The sequence below is a fragment of the Microtus oregoni genome, unplaced genomic scaffold (assembly GCF_018167655.1).
Source record: "Microtus oregoni isolate MIOR12 unplaced genomic scaffold, Mior012 000026F_ref0000081, whole genome shotgun sequence".
Taxonomy (NCBI): domain Eukaryota; kingdom Metazoa; phylum Chordata; class Mammalia; order Rodentia; family Cricetidae; genus Microtus; species Microtus oregoni.
In genome coordinates, this window is record NW_024543085.1 from 14,182,452 (window position 1) to 14,202,474 (window position 20,023).

The 20,023-nt window shown below is 41.1% G+C and overlaps 1 protein-coding gene across 4 annotated transcripts in view; it reads left to right on the top strand.

Moving 5' to 3' along the window:
• The window catches only part of St7 (suppression of tumorigenicity 7), a 234,044-nt gene that overhangs the window by 176,060 nt on the left and 37,961 nt on the right, over positions 1-20,023 (top strand). For all 4 annotated transcript variants that reach the window (XM_041675555.1, XM_041675556.1, XM_041675558.1 and 1 more), the window contains 2 exons: positions 1,327-1,441; positions 19,845-19,917. In XM_041675555.1, the coding sequence (XP_041531489.1) occupies positions 1,327-1,441; positions 19,845-19,917 (188 nt within the window). The remainder of the gene's footprint in view (positions 1-1,326; positions 1,442-19,844; positions 19,918-20,023) is intronic.

The following is a 20,023-nucleotide window of genomic DNA, read 5'->3' on the forward strand; positions in this document are numbered from 1 at the left end:
CTAATATTAATGTTATTTTTACTTCTAGGGATTGTAGTATGTTGGTGTGTGTCTTCATGTATTGCGTGCACATGTGTATGGGCTCACATGTGCTTGTAGATGTATGTGCCCATGTGTGCTCATGCATATGGATGCCCAAGGTCAGGTGCTGTTTGTCTTGTTTTGTTTTGTTTCACCAAAACTAAAATAAATTAATAAATAAACCTATTTTATTAGTTCTTTGAGAAATTCATACAATGTATTTTGATCATATTCATCCTCCCCAAATCCCAGATCCCCCTCTCTTCCTTACCCAATCAATTTTGTGTCTTCTTCTTCTTTTCTAGTCCTCTCAAGTTCTGTTTGTGCTGCCAGTATACCCTTGGGTATGCGACTATTCACTAAAGTGTGGTCAACATAAAAGGAACTGCTCTCTTAAATGTTCCCCTTTCCCCCGCCAGAAGCTACCAGTTGCCCTTAGCTTCTCACTTAGGGGAAGAGTCCACACCCACCTCCTGCTCCAAGCCCCACACAGTGTCCTGCAGACAAAGCAGGGCACCGGCATCTATAAATCTACAGTGCTTTTCACAGAGCATCTCAGTGGAACCCGAGGCTTGAGGCTTGCTGGTTGGGCTAGACTGGCTAGCCAGCAAGTGCCAGGGTGCTCCTGTCTCTGCCTCCTCGGTGCTGTGACTCACAGAAGCAGGCTGATGAGGGTCACAGTCTGAGCAGTGTCCCAACTAGCCATCTTCTTAGTCCTTATGTTTTTATATTATACAAATATATGACAGTTAAGTATCAGTTATACCGTAAAAATAAATCCTCTTTTTCTATGTGAACAGATTTGGGTGTGTGTGCGTGTGGAAGACAGAGGACAATGTCTGGTATCTCGTTCTCTGCCTGCCTACCTGTACTCCTCCCTCTTTCCTTCTCCCTTCCCTCCTTTCCTCCCACCCTCCCTTCTCCCCTCTCTCCTTCCTTTCCTTTGCTGTGTTTTTGAGATAGGGGTTCTCACTGAACATCAAGTTTACTGATTCAGCTGAACTAGCTGGCCAGCAAGCCCCAGGATTCTGACTGCCTCTCCAGCACAGCACTGAAATTATAGTCATACACTGGAGCTGTGTGTTTGCTTTGTTTTCAATAAGGTTCTGGAGATTGAACTCAGTCCTTACAGTTTATGTGGCAAGCACTTTAGCAACTAAGCCATTTCCCCTAGCCTCAAGTACTAGTTCTTAAAATACGCAACCTTAGAAATCCTTTTATTGCACAAATGTTGTATTCCTTAAGTATAAATGTGAAAATATAAGGCATGTATATTAATTATTCCTCTGGTCTCTTGTTTCCTAGTTAATGAAGGAATTCCCCCTCCTAAGCATGTTCAACATTCATGAAAACCTTCTAGAAGCCCTTCTGGAGCTCCAAGCTTATGCTGATGTCCAGGCAGTCTTAGCAAAGTATGATGGTAAGTCCTTGGGTATTTTTATGCATCCGAGAACTCCTTTCTCCTTGGTATAATCCACTGATTAGATAGGAATGAAACTTATCATAAGTGGGACTTAGATAACAGTCTAAGAATTGTCACCTACAGCGTTTGATGGCTATTCTCTAGCGCCTTCAATTTAGCGCATACTGGGGCAGAAACGTTAAGTAACTTACGCTCCACTCTTAGCCTTACTTCCCACACCCTCTGCTGATATGCTTGTACTCTGGCAGCTGTGTGTCTTCCCCTGATTCCCTCCTGATCAAGAGACAGCACTATGGGGTTGGGCAGCACCAAGGTGTTCCCATGATACCTTGCGGGTTCACTGTGGTCACTATCGGTAGTCCTGTGGATGCTCTAGAACAATGGAGAACAGCTAGTTACCGTGCACAGGTCACAGTGATGAAGACCCACTCATGTTCCCTTTCCCACAGGTCTTCCTTAATAACAGCTGCACAGTTCTTTGCACGATGCCCTTGAAGGTCTTTTGCCATTCTGGTTAATTCCTTATGAACTTATTCTACTTTGCCTGTTACCAGTGAGTCAGGGAGAGAAACTGGTACAGTCTAGAGAACTTAGAACTATTCTGTCTGTCATGATATCTGTGTTATTGATTAATAGTATAAAAATTATATACATAGATACCTGCTATGCTTAGATTCTCTGTAGAACACCACATTCTTCTGACCACAGATTTCCTGGTATTCTTCAAACACAGAGAGCAAACTGTGTCATTTGGATTTTATTTTTGACCCACAAGTTCTTCCTAAGGGGTGGTTTTCTTAGCCCCTGCTTTTGTGGAAACTGAGCTCAGTTATGAGCCTGTTTTTGTTTGTTTTCCTCAAAATCTTGCTCAGAATGATGGGAACTAAAATCTTCAGCCGGTGATGGCATCCTTTGCCTGTGTAGATATGTACACCTCATGTAACAGGATATACATGGCTTGGTGTGGAACTGATTTTAACGTATTTGTGGAAGACTTTAAGGTAAACAAACTGAAGGCTGTTTGGCCTTCACATCAGCTCATTTTTATTCTCTGTTTATTCTCCAGAATCTCTCCGTTCAATTGAAGCTTCGATGTAACTTATACATTGCTGTAGGCAGAATGCTCATATACTGAGTATCTTTTAGTGCCAAAGGAGTTAGTCTTATGCCATGGGTCTACCTGGCAATGGACTTCAATGCAAAGGTCAAGTTCTCATCCTGAGGGCTGACCTGCACTCAGTCTGATAAGCCTTAAGAAGTAAAACTTTAACTAAGAAAGCCTTTGAGATCACAAGTCTCAAGACTCATTTCATGAAGATCTCAGCTCATTATAGAAATCATCAGCCTCGTGTTATAAAACTGATGGCCAAGTAAAGAAATGAACTCACTTGGATTTGTTCATTGTCTCAATGCATCCCACTGTACAGCCTCCACTCTGCAACAATCAAAAACTGATTTATTAAATTCTGATAACATATGTTCGTATTACTTGTTACAACAGCCTGTCCCACCCTTTCCTAAGACTTGGCTTGCACTTTGAAACATTCCCTTATTTCAGATGGACAAAATCACTCTATCAAGGCCCATGTTGAGCTTTGTTTATGTTGTGTACCTGGCAACAGAAATGATGTTCTTGTTCATTATTCATGGAAAAACAGTCTCATTGGTGGCAGGACACATAGTCTGCCGAGCTGCCTCATTAGAGGCTCTGAGTTCAGCAGTTGTCAATAAAGTGCAGATGACCTAACCCCACTGAACTCTGAGGGGAGTTTCAGTGCTGACTTGGCTCATGCTTGTGTCATTTACAGTAGAAATGTATTGAAGCGGCTGTTGAAGTTATGTTCTTAAGGGTGAGCTGCAGACACTGAAGACTGGAAAAGCATGTCTCCTGTTCCTTATCCCATCCCATGGCATGGTTCTTTCAAGTTCATCCCCCGATGCTTTTTTTTTAGAGACCTAAAGGATCTTGACTAAGCTGCTACCCCTTTATCTGGCCCGGGACAAGGAAGCAAGTACTTTGGAGCGCTTGAAGTAGACAGCTTATGGGGCATCCTGTGTTTTGCCCTGGTTCAAGTTCAATCCTTCTTATCTAAGTTGCTAGAGACAGCATTTTGAATTGTAGCCCTCATCCCCCTCATGGAGTCACACCCAAAACAACAGGATTATGTTATCTCTGCAAGTTGGAATGTTCTGGTTGGATAGCTGTTTCTGGATGGTTTATGGGTACAGCAGTCCCTTATTGTTTGTTAAGTGGCTAAGTTTTATAAGTCATGTTCTGGGAAGTGATATGAAGGGATTAGTGATGCTTTTCTGACCTTTGTAAAGGGGATTTCGAAAAATGGCAAGAATGGGGAGGGAAAAATAACCTAAGAAATAACATGCTTTGGAAAAAAGAAGAGAACTAAATGTATTTCCCCTTGCCTCATTCTTCTTTACTATTGCAAAAAGAAGAAAGTTTGGCTTTGAAAGTTTTGAGTTTGAAAATCCTTGATACTCACAAATTCTTCTTACAATGGATCCTTTGGAAAACTATCTTTTCTAGGATTACAGATTAATTTATCACGCTGCCTTGTGATCTGCATTCTAGTTTTGATTTTGTCACTGAGATAACGTCTCATGCTTTACTACTCTAAACTTTTGTCTCAAATGCTGCCTTGTCATTTCCATACTCTACACAATGACTAAAGTAACAGCAGCAGCAGTTGTAACAGCTACCATATGTTGGGTTCTCATAAAACGTTGGTCTTAGACATTGTCTAAGCTTTCATATATGACTGTGTATTTGGCAAGCACTGTTAGCTCATCTAGGGTTGTGCTGTGTCTAAGAAGTATCTTGTTCACAGGAATCCCCTAAATTTTCAAAGTAAAGACATAAAGTATAAGAAAAAGGAGATCAATTGTGAACAATCATTGTTTAAAATGTTGTAAATGTTATAAGAAAGAGAAAGTCAACGATAAAAGCCATGGGTTTCTATTCCAGGTCTACCCTGTTCACCATCACTTATTATCTATTTTTGGCAGTATTTGTAACTTTTAAAAATATTATCATGGTTATTTTTTTTTTGCCCTACCATCACTCAGACATGTTATACATATTAGCTATACCCTCACAGTAACCCTGAAAGGAGTTGGTTATTCCATTTCAGCAGCTGTAAAAACTGAGGTGTTGTGACTTTATGTAATTTAAAAGAACACACATTCCTAGACAACTGTAGAGCTGGGATTCAAATACAGGTAGGGTCAGTCAGATCTAAAATTCATGTATTTTCCATAAATGTAAGTCTTGCTACATTGGTCAACTCTGCTTCTTGTACAAAGGCATGAACTATGTCGGCTGGGGCAGTGTGGAGGCCCAAAAATGTTAGCCTACTTCCACCTTGTCTGATGGTCAGAGAGTTTGGAGGTTGTTCAAAATTGATGGCAACAATTAGGGCTACACATCCTGACTCAGGATGTGAGTACTTGGTTCTTTTGACACTAAGAGGGCTCATATACGTGGATCTACTCCACCATGACAGATGGTCAGGATATGTGAGCATACCTCTGTTCCTTCTTTTGTAATAGGAGGCTACCTGGGGAATAGTTGCCTTCAGGATACTTGTCTAAGGTAGCTTCACTTCATAAACAACAACAGAATGCTAATGACTTGATGTCTCCAAGTGCTGAAGCAATTAACTTTTCAGAGTTAACCTTTGTATCATGTTAAAGAAGTCTTTTGTTGTCTTCTTCCCCGTTTTGTATTAGCATATAAAAGTGTATGGAAAATTAAACATGGGCGATTTCAGTGGAACTCCCTCTTGATAGTCCTATGTTTTCTTTTTTATTATTTTACTCATATTTTTGTATTCTTTACTTATTTTTCTGATCCCCATTCCCATACTCTGACAAGAGCTGTTTTTGTTGAGGCTGGTCCCTGACAGGACAGTGTTGTAGAGTTTCAGTGATGCTAAATTGTCTTTTAATCATTCTTTAGGAAATAGGTATATCTATATTTGCTTACCTTTCTGATGCTATCTTCATAAAAATATGGCTTTCCATTACAATCAATCTGTTTAATTTATTACTAAAAGGATTTTATATATAACATTAATTTAATTTGAAATTTATCATATTTTCCATCCATGTATTTATAATACATGGAATATTTTCACTATTATGAAGTCATGAGAAACTCTTTTTGAACTCATTGTGAAAGCTACTACAGCCTTTGGATCTTCTTTCAAGGAAATGTATAAGCCACCTCAGTTGAAAACATTAGTCTCGAAGCTTAATATGGTAGTGTTGAAAAGAATGTATCTTGTTCATCATAATCTGTGCATTTCGATTTTAGTAGACTCTCATAGCACCAATGGGTGTGCCTGTGCTGACTATGCAATACATTTAGAAGCATTTAGATAAGCTGTTTTGGTTAATGATCCCTGGGGATTCCAAAAGGCATCATGGGTGGTATACTTAACCTTCTACATCTCTATTCCTTATGTGAAAATGTGTAAGCTGAGTTTCTGTCCTGCCTGGTCCTGCAGCCATTCAGTCCCAAAGAAACACACAAAGGCTTATATTAATTATAAACTATTTGGCCTATTAGCTTGGTATTATTATGAACTTGCTCTTACAACTTAAACCCATAATTCTTGTCTATGTTTAGCCACATTGTTTGGTACTTTGTCTCTGTAGAAACAAAAGCAAGACCTCTTCTCCAAAGTAACATATCTTTAATCTTAAATTTTGAAGTCAAGGCATTTTCAAAATGTATAGGTTGGATTAATCCAGCTTTAAAGCTTTCTCAGGCTTTATGTGAAAATTCTTGCCAAGCATTTGGGTACCATTTGTAGACGGAGTTTCTGTCCCAGCCAGTCCATTCAGTCCCAAAGAAACACACAGAGGCTTATATTGATTATAAACTGTTTGGCCTATTAGCTTGGGATTATTGTTAACTTGCTCTTACAACTTAAGTTAACCCATAATTCTTGTCTGTCTTTAGTCACATGGCTTGGAACTTTTTCTCAGTACAGCAATTCGCATCTTGCCTTCCTCTGTATCTGGCTGATGACTGTGTCTCTGCTTCTCTTCTTCCCAGAATTCTCCTAGGCTGGTTGTCCCACCTAGACTTCCTGCCTGGCTACTGGCCAATCAGTGTTTTATTAAACCAATATGAGTGACAAATCTTTACAGTGTACAAGAGCATTCTCCCACAGCAGAAATGGAATCAACGCCCAGAGGTTCAGTAACTTGTTCAAGTTAACACAGCAGATAGCTTCCCGTGAGAGGTAAAGAAGTAGAATTTATCTTAGTATTGAGAGCTATGTAACACAGATGAGGAGTTGAGAAACTATTAGTAGTTCTATGGAGCCCAGCTCACTGCTCCTCATCTTTTCTAGATTTGATCAACCTCATATCAATAGAAAGCTATGTCAAAAATGGCAGTTTAAATTTGAGGATAAGAGCCAATGCTGTTCCCCCACAAGGCTTGGTGTGGCCTATGATAGAAATTAATTATAGAGATAATAGAACATATATAGAGATATATAATTATAAACATATCACTTATATGTTTATAATTTATAAACAGAATTGCTTAGGTTCACTTAAAAATATTTCTTAAAATCTTGGAAAGCTATGAACAGAAATGTTATTGATTTTGGCTCCTGTGGATTCAATCTTAGTCATTTTTGTCATTGGTATGAGAAATATACCTGACAGAAGCCGTTAAAGGGAGCAAGGCTTTATTTTTGTCTCACGATTGCAATCTGCCGTGTGGGGAAGGTGTGGCGCAGCTGCTTGGTCTGTGGAGATGCAGCTTGCTGCTGTCATTTCTTGCATCTTGGAGAATCAAGAAGCAAAGCATTTGGACTGAAAGTGGGGATGGGTTAAAACCATCAAAGGTCCACAGCTGGTGGTCTGTGTTTGGCAAGTAGGCCCCGTGCCCTAAAGGTTCTAAAACCTCCCCCAAACAACACTAGCTAGAGACATAAGTGTTTAAACACACGAGCTCGTGGGGAACATTTCACAGTCAGAGCGTAACAGAGTCCTAGCTCTCCAGCGTTATAGCAATGTGCATGAAGGAAACACAGACCCGAGCTCTTTTGGACATTTACAATGTTACCTTTTTAGTGGTTGCCCTAAATTTAGGGACATAAACTTCCCTATAAGAAAGCGCTACTTTTTTAATAGTCAAAAATGTATAAATGCAGCAATTACTAATAACATTGAGCCCACTCTAAATTAGCCTTATTGCCTGCCAACTGATATTTACAAAGGTGTGTCCAGAACATGGTTCTGACTAGAGGGGGTACTTTCATCCCAGCAGAATGAGAGCAGAGGCCATAAAGAGAAGTCCTTCTGTGCTGAGATTTCAGCACACAAGCCTTTGCTAGTCCTTTTGAAGTCGGGTTGTTCATTGTCCAAGCCCTTGTAGCCAGCACACGCTATCTGACCATTGTCACTGTTGCTGTGAAATGGTCACCAGACATCCTGCCTTTGTGGTTAGTCTGTTTTCTGTTTGTCTTTGAAGACAACAGGTGTCTGAGGTGTCAGAGCAGTGAGTAAGATCCATAGTCATCATTGTTGGATTGTTCAGACCTTGGAAAGAGAGCCCTGTGGTCAAACAGTAGACTCAGGGTTGGCTGCCACACACACACAACATCTGAAACATTCACCACAAAATTAGGCTGCTTTAGCAAATGAAGGTTGAAGCATTGTCCGTCTCTTTTAGTGACCCTAAACCTTGTCCAGCTCCACTTCCTGAACTAGCTACTATGGAAAAGATCAAGCATGTTAGGCAAGTGATTAAAGAGAATTTTAGTGTAAAGATGGGCCAATGAGCCATCTTCAGACCTGAAAATAATCATCGCCACTGATACCATGAGCTGTGGCTTCAGTCTTAGAAGCATAAGTCACCGAGAGCGATAGGCCTGCAGAGAGAGCTTTGGACTAGGTGCCCTCCTGATTTGGATACCGGAGGTAAGACTGCCAAGCAGACTAGGCCTTTGAGATCACTTAGAACAGACGATGGACTGACTGTCAGATGATGGGCCATGTATGTAGTAAGCATGAGCTCTGATAATGAATGTCATTTCAACAAGGGTTGCATGCATGAGGAAATTCTGTCTCTGATGATGGAGAAGAGTGTTCATAAGTGCATACATCTGTAATTCACATAGCTGGCACACTCACAAACCCCCTAAATTTATGTTGGCTTTGGTAATTCTTATTGCCCAGTTATCATAATTTACCAAGGTAACATTCCTCCCCAGCCAGCCATTACCATCACTGAAACTGCCGCGTTTGGCTCCAAGGCACCAGCCACAGAAGGGCCCTTTGACAGAACTTCCAGGGTAATCCAGTCCAAAAGTTGCAAATCACATCTGGTGTTTGGCTTTGCAGCGTAAGATGAATTTTTCTGGGTGTAGCTGAATGCATGTTCCTTGCTCTTCCCCCTGCCCAAAATTACTAAGGCCATGTAGAATTTCCCGATTGAATCATTGAAATCCCAAACGGCACATTTTTCGAGGTTTTTGTATATCAATCCTTTTTATTTCTTCAGTGAATTTCCCTCTTTGGTTGAAAGGGGACTTTGGATTAACTTTCTTGAAGGTGGGGCAAAAAGACCTCACACTGCCTGGAACTAACAACAACAAGAATTTAAGGATCAGATTTTACATCGCTGTTGTTTCCATCATACCGTGAATAGGAGTAAAGGTCGAAAGTCTTCTGAGTCCGTCTGCGTGGGTGATAGCATCATATAACAGGGCAGTAATAGCGTGTTGCAGGCCATAAACAGTTATGGAAGTGAAACAGGCAACCAGTTTTCTCCTTTAGTTTTTCCTTTCTACTTGTTGGTTTAGGGCTCTAGGAGAATCTGTGAGCGCTGCCTTTGTTGAGGTAATGTGAACTTCAAGTGTGTCTCACGGAGGTGATGTCAGTTTGTTGAGGTGATGTGAACTTCAAGTGTGTCTCACGGAAGTGAAGTCAATTTGTTGCCAGACAAGAGGAGGGACATGGGATACCATATCTGAACTGCTCGGAACCAGGTGTGTGTTACATTTGGAGACTTGTAGTCTGCAGTTTAGAATGTTTGCCTAATTGAGTGGTCCCTAGTCTGAAAATTTCTAAAATCCAAGGCTTTTTGAAATGTGCTTAAAAGTTTTGGACTTTGGAGCATAGATATTCAACCTGTAGTTGATAGTGGATCGCAGAGAATTAATTACTTGGTTAACTTTTTCAAATTTCATCAAAGATTTATTAAACACATTACGTAGAAGATACTTTTAGGTGCATCTGGATTCAGGGATTAATGTGACCTATTCCATGTCACTTTGTTTTTACTCTAGTATAGAAAGGTGTTATATAATATATATGTGAGTGTGTGTGTGTGTACATCTCATATGTTATATTTGATGAAGGTTAACCAGTACTGGGTGTGCTTATTTTGAACTCACCACAGACTGTGTAGAGAAAGAATGTCTTTGAGAACAAGCTCTGTGTCCTGTTTGTCTTGGGCCCCTGAATAATGGAGTGGACATTTGGAACATCTGTTGTTAGTGAATGAATCGGAAATGGAGATGCCATTATGGGGTACTATCATTGGTGAGTCAGTCGGTTTATTTATCTGCTGGATGCTGTCCTTCAAAGCTTTTTAGAACGATAAATATGAGAGTTGACCCCCACTTGACCTGTCTCATGCATAAGAACAGTAATGACCCGTTAAACCACATCTTGATCACAGTAATGATCCATTAAACCACATCTTGATCATTATCATTGGTGGATGAACAAAAGGAAACGAGATCAAAGCGATTGGTCTCTTAAATTGTTTTATCTTATCTGAAGTTTCGTTCCATAAATTCTTCTTCATGATTATTGCATTGAATTTTTGCTCTCATGAGCCCTTTATAACTGGAAAATTCTAGAGTCATTCTTCCTTAGATGGCCTCCTTTTAGTTACATTCCAGTAAAAGGTTAAGAGGAGCCAGAAGAGGTGTGGTCGCCTTCCTTGTTTCAGGATGAAGTGTCTTCTTCTCTTCATCCTGTTTCAACGTTCACTGTTTTCTCCCCTGCCCGATTCTTTCCACTGCTCTTTCGAGCAGGCATCATGATAAGAGCACTATCAACTTGTCACACATCCTGTTGGGACACTGGAGGCAAAGATAATTGCAAGACACACATCTTAAGAAATAAAGCCGTTCATGCTTCCCTCTTAAGCTGCCATCAGCAGTGATTACCTTTGTCTTTCAGGAGTGAGATTCGATATGAATGTTGTCAAATTTGTGGGTACATTAATTTAGATTTTGTTCAGCAGACACTGATTACTAAGTATGTTTCAGACATTGCTTTGTGTTGTGGTTATAAAGAGCTCAAATTACACAGCCGTTACTTCCTACAGAACACCAATTAAGTAAATATGGGAAGAAACGGCCACAGGAAGGAATAGGGATTGTGGGAGTAGTTTTAAACTGAGGTGGAAAGGCTACTTCACCCAGCAAGATGGGAAGAGCTACTTCCTGGAGGTGGTGAACTGAACTGAAGTGGACAGTGAACATGCTCATGCTAAAGAGAGCATGTGCAAGCTGGGGGCGTGACCAGTATGTCTGTGTGAGAAATCCCCCATTTTCTTTTCTTTTTTATTGATTGTTATTGAGCTCTACATTTTTCTCTGCTCACCCTCCCTGCCTCTCCCCTCCCCCTTTCAACCCTCTCCCAAGGTCCCCATGCTCCCTATTTACTCGGGATATCTTGTATTTTTCTACTTCCTATGTAGATTAGATCTATGTATGTCTCTCTTAGGGTCCTCATTGTTGTCTAGGTTTTTTGGGATTGTGATCTGTGGGCTGATTTTCTTTGCTTTATGGTTAAAAACCACTTATGAGTAAGTACATGTGATAATTGTCTTTCTGGGTCTTGGTTACCTTACTCAAAGTGATGTTTTCTAGCTCCATCCATTTGCCTACAAAATTCAAGCTGTCATTGTTTTTTTCTGCCGTGTAGTACTCCATTGTGTAAATGTACCACATTTTCCTTATCCATTCTTCAGGCGAGGGACATTTAGGTTGTTTCCAAGTTCTGGCGATGACAAACAATGCTGCTATGAACATAGTTGAGCACATGTCCTTGTGGCACGATTGAGCATCCTTTGGATATATACCCAAAAGTGGTTTTCCTGGGTCTTGAGGAAGGTTGTTTCCTAATTTTCTGAGGAATTGCCACACTGACATCTAAAGGGGTTGTACCAGCTTGCATTCCCACCAGCAATGCAGAGTGTTCCCATTACCCCACAACTTCTCCAGCATAAATTGTCAGCAGTGTTTTGATCTTGGTCATTCTTACAGGTATAAGATGAAATCTCAGAGTTGTTTTGATTTGCATTTCTCTGATGACTAAGGATGGTGAACATTTCCTTAAGTGTCTTTCAGCCATTTTAGATTCCTCTGTTGAGAGTTCTCTGTTTAGGTCTGTACTCCATTTGTTTTTTTTATTGAAAATCCCCCATTTTCTACATTGCGAGTGGATGAACAAGGGGCACAGCAAATGGCAGAAGATACTTGGGGTGAATTGCATAGGGGACAGACCTGAAAGGCTTTGTGTCTGGCTATGACTTTGTTCTAAAGGCCTTTGAGAGATCTGGAAGCAATCTCAAAGGAAAATTTGTCTGCCCCCAGCATGTAAAGAGTAGGATAATGGGCTCACACTCTGCTGTGCTTTATGGTTGGGAGGTGATCATCCTGCCAAAGCTCTCAGACCTGAGAGTGAAATGGTCTGAAAAGAAATGACTTGCTGACCCCACAGTTGAACACCTTTTGATCCCAGGCAGGGGGATTTGGAGAGCTTTGTAAACATCACTTGAGATCTGTGGGAGGTGAGATTTGGTTTTCTTCTTTAGACAAGTGGTACCCTGAGTGTAGATGTTCTTCTGTCTTCCAGATGAGCTAATCTTCCTGTTGTGAGCCACAGCCACATGCTTTCTGCTGCTCTCCCAACCATAACCAACTAAGGCTCATAAAACAGACCCAGACTCAGATCCTCTTCCAGGGAGTGGACCCAAGACACAGGGAGGCTGCTCGGCCATGCAGCCCATCAACACTTACCTGCTCTTACTATACGACAACACGAGGATAACCACTGGGGTGGGGAGGCAGTAACAGATGACACATCCTAAAGGCTGAACTCATGACAGTGAAGTGCATGTTGGGAACTCATAGGGTGTTCTGGGAGTACTGTTTGCTAATCAGACCATCTGATAGGCTGGTGCCTTATGGGCACCCGAGTTACTGCCAAAGTAGTCAAAACACAGGAATGATATCCTGCTCAATCAGAAGATAGATTCTTAGATGGAGAAGCTTAATCATAAGTAAAAGAAAGGAACATTGGGCATGGAAATGACCCTTGAATTTAAAAGAAATAATAGTGAAAAGCATGTTTTTTCTTTAATTCAGGGGAAAAATAAATGTGGTCTCACAAATGGAGAGCCATTGAACATAACTGACCTGGTGTTGATAGATTTAGGATAGGGTATGTGAAAATTTTTCTCTAACAGGAAAATACTTTAGAAAGTATGGTTGACTCCGAATGATGAAATTATAGTGACTCCCAGCGGAACGAAGTGCAAAGGAGGTATAAATGATTAAAGCATGTGGAAAGATCAGCATGGTGGGGCTGCAGAGATGGCTCAGTGATTAAGAGTCCTTGCTTCTAGAACATAAGCATCTGAGTTTGCATTCCATCACTCATGTAAAAAGCCAGTCAGGGCTGTGGTGGGTTAGACAGGAGGATCAATGGGACTTTAGGTATAGTGAGAGATCCCATCTCAAAGGAACCAGGTATACACTGATAAAATGGTACTCACAGCATCCTCCTCTTTCCCCTGTGGATGGCTATAGGTGCACACACACACACCATCCACACATGGATCACACATACATGATAACAGTGGTACTCACAGCATCCTCCTCTATCCCCTGTGGATGCCTATAGGTGCACACACATACACCATACACACATGTATCACACACATATACACATAAAAAGCAAAAGAATGGAGATATCAGGATGACAAAGCTAAATACCCATTAGTAAGGTCTGTACCAATAAGCTGCTCCACAGGGTAATGACGATCTGAGAGAAGCAGAAGTCTGAGTATTTGAGAGCATGAGGCTACAGTCTATGCAACACAGTGAATAAAGTATGAGATAATACGAGAGGGAGAATAAAAGCAAATAGCACAGCTGGTAGTTTGGGGTGGTGACAAGTGTATGTGCTACAAGATTGGTTTTGCCAGTAATTGGTTAGATGTTCTCCTGAGTTTCTCTTAGCCAGCTTGCGCGCCTTCCTGTACCCCCCTCTCCACTCTTTCCTCCCTTTATCTGTCTCTCTCAGTTGCGTCTTAACTGTACATAATTCAGGCTTGTCTTGACCCCGAGGTCCTCCTGCCTCAGCTTCCTGTAGCACTGAGACTATAGTTGTGTTCCACTCTGTCTATCTGGGCCTATTTTCTGAAAAAGAAAAATATTTGGATGGAATGAGCATAGCAGCCGTAGTCTGTTGTCTAATTCTTTGCCTCGATTTCATGACAGTACTGTTGGGAGCAGAAACTCACAGCCACTCCTTCTGTTTTCCATATCCTTGAATACTTTTTGGTCATTTTCTCAGAATTACACCAACTAAATAGATCCCAGCAAAATTCTAAAAATCGTAATTATGTGTTTTATGAGCATTTAGCAGAGATAGAGGTGACTGAAATTCCAGGATGTGCACACTAGAGAGTCTGTAGCAAACAAACACAGATGAGATAGTGACTGTGAAGATAGTTATAGTATATACAATAGTGCTTAAATGTTTATCTTATTAGTTTCAGTGGCCAGTTTCTTTCATGTTTCTGAATTGGAAGGATGCCATAGAACTGATTGCTTCTTGAAACAAAACATTTGCTAATGTTTTAAATGCTTTTCTTTTAGTTAACGTGGAGCATAATGGTTGCATGTGTGTTAACTGTCGACAGTTGCAGACTGTGGTGATCCCCAGAAGCATAGTCCCAGACTTCCTTCTTGGTATTGCTACTGGCAATTCTTGCTCTCGTTGTTGTTGTTGTTTTATGTGATCTTTCTGTGTAGCCGGGGTGACCTGGAACTCCCAGTCCTCTCCCACAGCCTCCAGAATGCGAGGATTATAGGCCTGCACCCTGTACCCACCTGCCGACCCTTTTAAAATCATCTCAGAGACAAAGATCAGCTGAATATCATGTGAGGTGATTTGTGTTTGTTGCAGCTGTGACAGCAGCGTATTTCCACATTGCATTTTAACACCTTCTAATGCATACTGTTTCTCTGACGATGACACAGAACCAAGGCCCTCCCCATAGCACGCCCTCAGTAACTGCTTGCAGCAGTTCTGATGGAGGTAGTGGTGTGGGGAAAGCATGCTTATGGAATGAATGGATGGAGCAAAGCCGTGGATGGCAGCTTGAATCAGAACGATGACTGATAAGCTGGGCTGCCATGCTGAAAGCACTCAAATTAATGCTACAGATTTAATAAGATAGAAAATTTAATGGAGTCACATGTGAAATCCTGCCTGTTGGGTTTTCAAATTTGCAGAAAATTTTCCTGGCGTCTGTGAACCAGAGGACAAAAACAAATGGGCTAAAATGAATTTGAGGAGATTATGGGGCTTTGTTGGTTTGACTGCACAGTCACAGGCACAACTGAGATCTCAGGTACCCAGTGCTGGGCCTGGCATCGATGGTGGTGGCTCTGGTTCCCTGAGCTCCTTCCTGGGCAGGTGTGGGGCACTGCGAGGCTTTGCCGCCATTCTCAGGTCCACTTTAAAAGTCACCCATCGCACCCAGAGGGACAAAACTAGGCAAAAATTCTGCAGGTTCCGTCAGATGAGAAACTAAGAGGCTTTTACCCGGAAAAACTGACATCAGAGAGACATTTTAATGTTTGTAGTACAATTTGGGAAATAATCTGATTCTGTGTTGTCATAGAAGGCGAAACTAGTGGGTGTTAGGCTCGGAGAGAGAAAGTGGAGTTTGGAGCAGTATAAAAGATCAATAAAGTTTGAGAAAGATTATATTGTTAAAAAAGAGACTTTGAATTGTTAGTTTTAGCAAAAGAAACTCTGAGGTAGAAATTACTCATTTACATGCAGTCTTATGCAGACAGGGGGATGGCATTTTGTCGTGTGACCCGCCTGGAGTGAAACAGAACTTGCTGTCTTTTCTAAACATTGCCTCCTGTCTGCTGCAGCCAGTAACTCCTTTCCAGTCTAAGTAACTGCTTCCTGTTTTCTGCCATCAGATAAGAATTTTGAAAGCTTGTGGCTCCTCTTGGAGACATATCTTAGCACTGTTCAGTAAATTTAAATATCCACCTTTTAACCATGACATTTCGCTTTCAATCACACAAAAGAAATGAATATTTTGAAAGTGTACGTAATAAGCAAAGTCATGATATCCTTAATTATAGTAGGCTAAAGCTGGAAAGCAATCCAACTAGCCATTAATAAGAGAATACCATCTAGTGTATACGCACAATGCGTAGTAGTCAGCCATGGAGAGAGATGAGACTTCTGTACTACTATATGGATGGATTTCAGAAACGCTATGGGCGTCCGTGTGTATGGAGTCCAAGACTGCAACTTTTAATAAGGAATTTGATGACAGTTTGATTGCACGTATTAGCATACATGGGAAATTTCTTCCCCTTTCAGAAAAGGACTTACGTAAATACATGTTGGAGACAAGTAGAAGAAGAACTAGACAAATACCAGAAGTTCAGGTTAGCGTGTGAGAGATATGTAGTTAGCATGCCTTATTTCTATAGGGAGTAATGGGGTGAATTGTGTGGTTTCGTTTTTGGATTATAGTACTGTGTGTGAGAGAGGGGGAGGAGAAAGAGGGTACTTTTGGGTTATAATACTGTCGGGGGCGGGGGAGGGGAGGAGAAAGAGAGCGCTTTTGGACTGAGCCCGGGCCTTGTGAATGCTAACTGTCTGACCTATCAGTGAACATACCCCAACCAAAATTCCAGTGCTTAAGAGAATCTTATGGTAATTATCAATAAATTCCACTGTAAAAGGCAGAAAGTCGCTGTAGAGTTAGTCTGTCATCCCAAAACAAGCTAAATACTCTACTTGGTTTTAGTTTCTCCCACAGAATGAAATTTCTGCAGAAGTTCCTGGCACTATGAGCACACTGATAACTTGTTATCCTCTGCTCACAGCTTCTGATACGAACATTTCCATGACAAATCTGACAGTCTCTTTATCTTCTCATTTTATACTTTTCCATAGTGTCAAAGCATGAAATCACAGGGCAAGCAAAACTGCAGAAAGCAGATTTGCAACCACCATGTGTGGAGAGGACAGGGTGCAGACAGCATAAAAGGCCAGCAAGGGGGTCTCTGTGGTCCTGGAATAGCTCTTTATCTTGGTGGGGTTGTAGTGTTACATGAACTTAGATATGACGGATACATACTTAAACACGTGTAAGATGATGAGATGAAGAAAAGTCAATTATTCAAATGATGTTCACAATGTCAGCTTAGTTTGGTGCTTGGGAATATGGTTATATGAAATATAACCATTTGGAAAGTTGAGTGAACCATCCAAAGATCTTTGCACTATTTTCGTATTTGACTATATTTGTAAAGTAGGAGAAGTCACACTAAAGTTTGTAATAGGCAACAGTTGCCAAGTCTCGGATTGAGAAGAATCCAGAAAGCAAAGAAGCAGGAACCAGAGTGCAAGGGGGCTTTAATAAACTCTTCTAGTTTTGCAAATATTGAAAATTGTGCCCCAAATCTCAGCTTCTGCCTCTGATTGGCCGTTACTAGCTGAAATATTCATGAGGTGATGATATACCGCAGCAGGCACCATGCAAGGGAGCCTTGCAGCTTTCCCTGGGAGTTTGAGTTCTATGTGTCTTCTAGATGGGCAGGTTGACAATGCTCGATGCCCCTCTCTGTTGTCTGTTGTCTGTCTGTCTGTCTGTCTGTGTCTGGCTCCACCAATGTATTTGCCAATGAACCTGCTGTACACATTTTAACAACAGGATGCTCTCCCTAGCAGTACTGTTAACCTTTGCAATTTTAGTGTTTTGCAATGTACATAACAAGCTGTGGAGAGAGAAAAGCAGTGGGGACCATGGCCTGTCACCCGCAGTGACACTATAACACTGTTGAAGGTGTTTCCATATTATCCGATCTTCATATCTGTGCATATCAAATACATCTAAAATTAGTAATGCATACCAGATCAAGATTTCATGGTTACCCTCAGCTATATAATGACCTTGAGGCCAGCCTGGGCTACATGAGACCCTATCTGAAACACATAAATAAACAAACAGAGAAGCAGCCATCTGTAGTATGTCTGTTGGTGACAATAAAATTTTGCTTGATTATGGATTCTGAGATATAGACTGAAAGCCCTCCTTCCCTTTCAGTTCTGTGTCTTAGAGTTAACAGCAAAGATCTAGGAAAGGCTAGACCTGTTTGTCCCACACAGAAGCCAAATAGTTCAGAAACCAGACTGTGGTAGAGAAGAACCTTATTATGAGCCAGAAAATGGGAAGAGACAGGAACCATCTTGGTGGGCAGGGCCATCTGCCTGGAAGCTTATGTGGGGTTGGTTAATATGGAAGATGGATGATCACAGGCTCTGCACACCCTCTCCCATCTAGAGGCTCATGTCCATATCTATCTGATTCCAATGGCCCAGCCAAGAGATGCTTCCTAGTTCTGCAAATGTCAGGAGCTAAGATCATTGTTGTCCTCCAGCTTCCTGCCTCACTGAGTACTCCCGACACATTACACAGGTACAGAATAGAGTGACCAGCTCCCCCAGGCCCCGGTACTGGTCATGACCGAGGGGGTCAAGGTCAGCTGAGCTGAAGCAGGACTCAGCTGTCTCAGTGCCTGGCTTGGGATTTCCCATAACTGGTTGTGTTTTACCTGTGTCCTGAAACTTCCTGTAAGGAGAAATCACCAGGCTGGAGTTGATGATAATGAGTGTTTGGTGTGGAAGAGGAAATTATTTTCTTTCAAGGAGTTATGTTCTTCTTCTGCCACTGGCTCACTGTGAGATTCCTTTACAGTTTTCCTATGTAGTTCTTTCAAACTTGTAGACAGTCCTGTGAAGAGATCTGTGGGATAATTTCAGATATTAAGGGCAAATTTTGAGGCATGTGAGAGAAAGCTGCAATTATCTTTACTGGGCAAACTTTCTTTCCAGCCCGAGTTTATGTTGAACTAAGAAAATATTTTGGGGATTGGCAAGATGGTTCAGTAGGGAAGGGTGCTTTGCTGCCCAAGCCTGACTACTGGGGTTTGGCCCCCAGAACCTACATGGCTCAATGAGACAAAATGGATGCATGCAGGTTGTCTACTGACCTCTACACAGGTGCTGTGTGTGGCACACAATACCCCTTCCAAATAAATTTTCTTTGTTAAGAAACCATTTCTGTGTCAGAGGGAAAAAAAAAAGGTTAACAACTGCTAAAGAAATCCCAACTGTCCTTTTTTGAGAAGGGAATTCCAATTTAAATACATACCCCAAGCCCCCCCCCCTTCCTGTCAGTGTGCTCTCTGCCCTGTGTTTGTTTATAAACTGATTATCTACACTGCACAGTTGCTCCACCCCTTCATCTGTAATTTTCTAGAAACGTTATAAAATCGTCTTTCTGGGTGACAAATTAGGCTTTGATATGAAAGGGGATTGATCATAAATTTGAATGAGAAAACTTGGCACACTTTTCAAAATTTTTGAAACATTCACCCAGTACAAACTATATGCAAATCCCAGAGAATGTAGACAACAATGAGGACTCTAGGAGAGACTTAAATAGATCTAATCTACATGGGAAGTAGAAAAAGACAAGATCTCCTGAGTAAATTGGGAGCATGGGGACCTTGGGGGAGGACTGAAGGGGGGAGGGAAGAGGCAGGAAGGGGAGCAGAGAAAAATGTAGAGCTCAATAAAAAAAAATGTGTTTGAATTTCTGAAATTTAATACAAAGAAAGCATCTCTTAAATTAATCTATTAAAGAATACCTTGTTTAGCTCTGTCAATATTTTAAACTCAGATTAATTTTTATGAGGTCCTATTTACATTTTATATCACAAGTATCTCTGTAATCACTAAATTTATGCATTTATATCAAGGTATAAGATGCATACTTTAAAATAGAAGATGATTTCTAAAGACTGCTGAATTATAAACATGAATTACTGACAAATTAACAAAGCATTTTGACACAGTAAGAAAGAACTGGCTGGGGTTCTTATATAATAGCTTAAATATTCTTAATCTGTACTGTTTTGGGCTTACATTATTAATCTTGTGTTTTAGAGCATTGTCCCTTTGACTTCAGATTGACAAGGGTTCTTGCTCTCTTTTTCTTGCACAGATATAAGCTTACCAAAGTCAGCGACGATATGCTACACAGCTGCCCTGCTCAAAGCCAGAGCCGTGTCCGACAAGTAAGTGAGCGGTCGCTTGTGTGGCTCCCAGTGATGTAAGGAGACCTGTCCCCTTTGAGGGCTTTCTCCAGAAGTTTCTCTTGGTCCTTGTGGCCTTGCTTAAAAG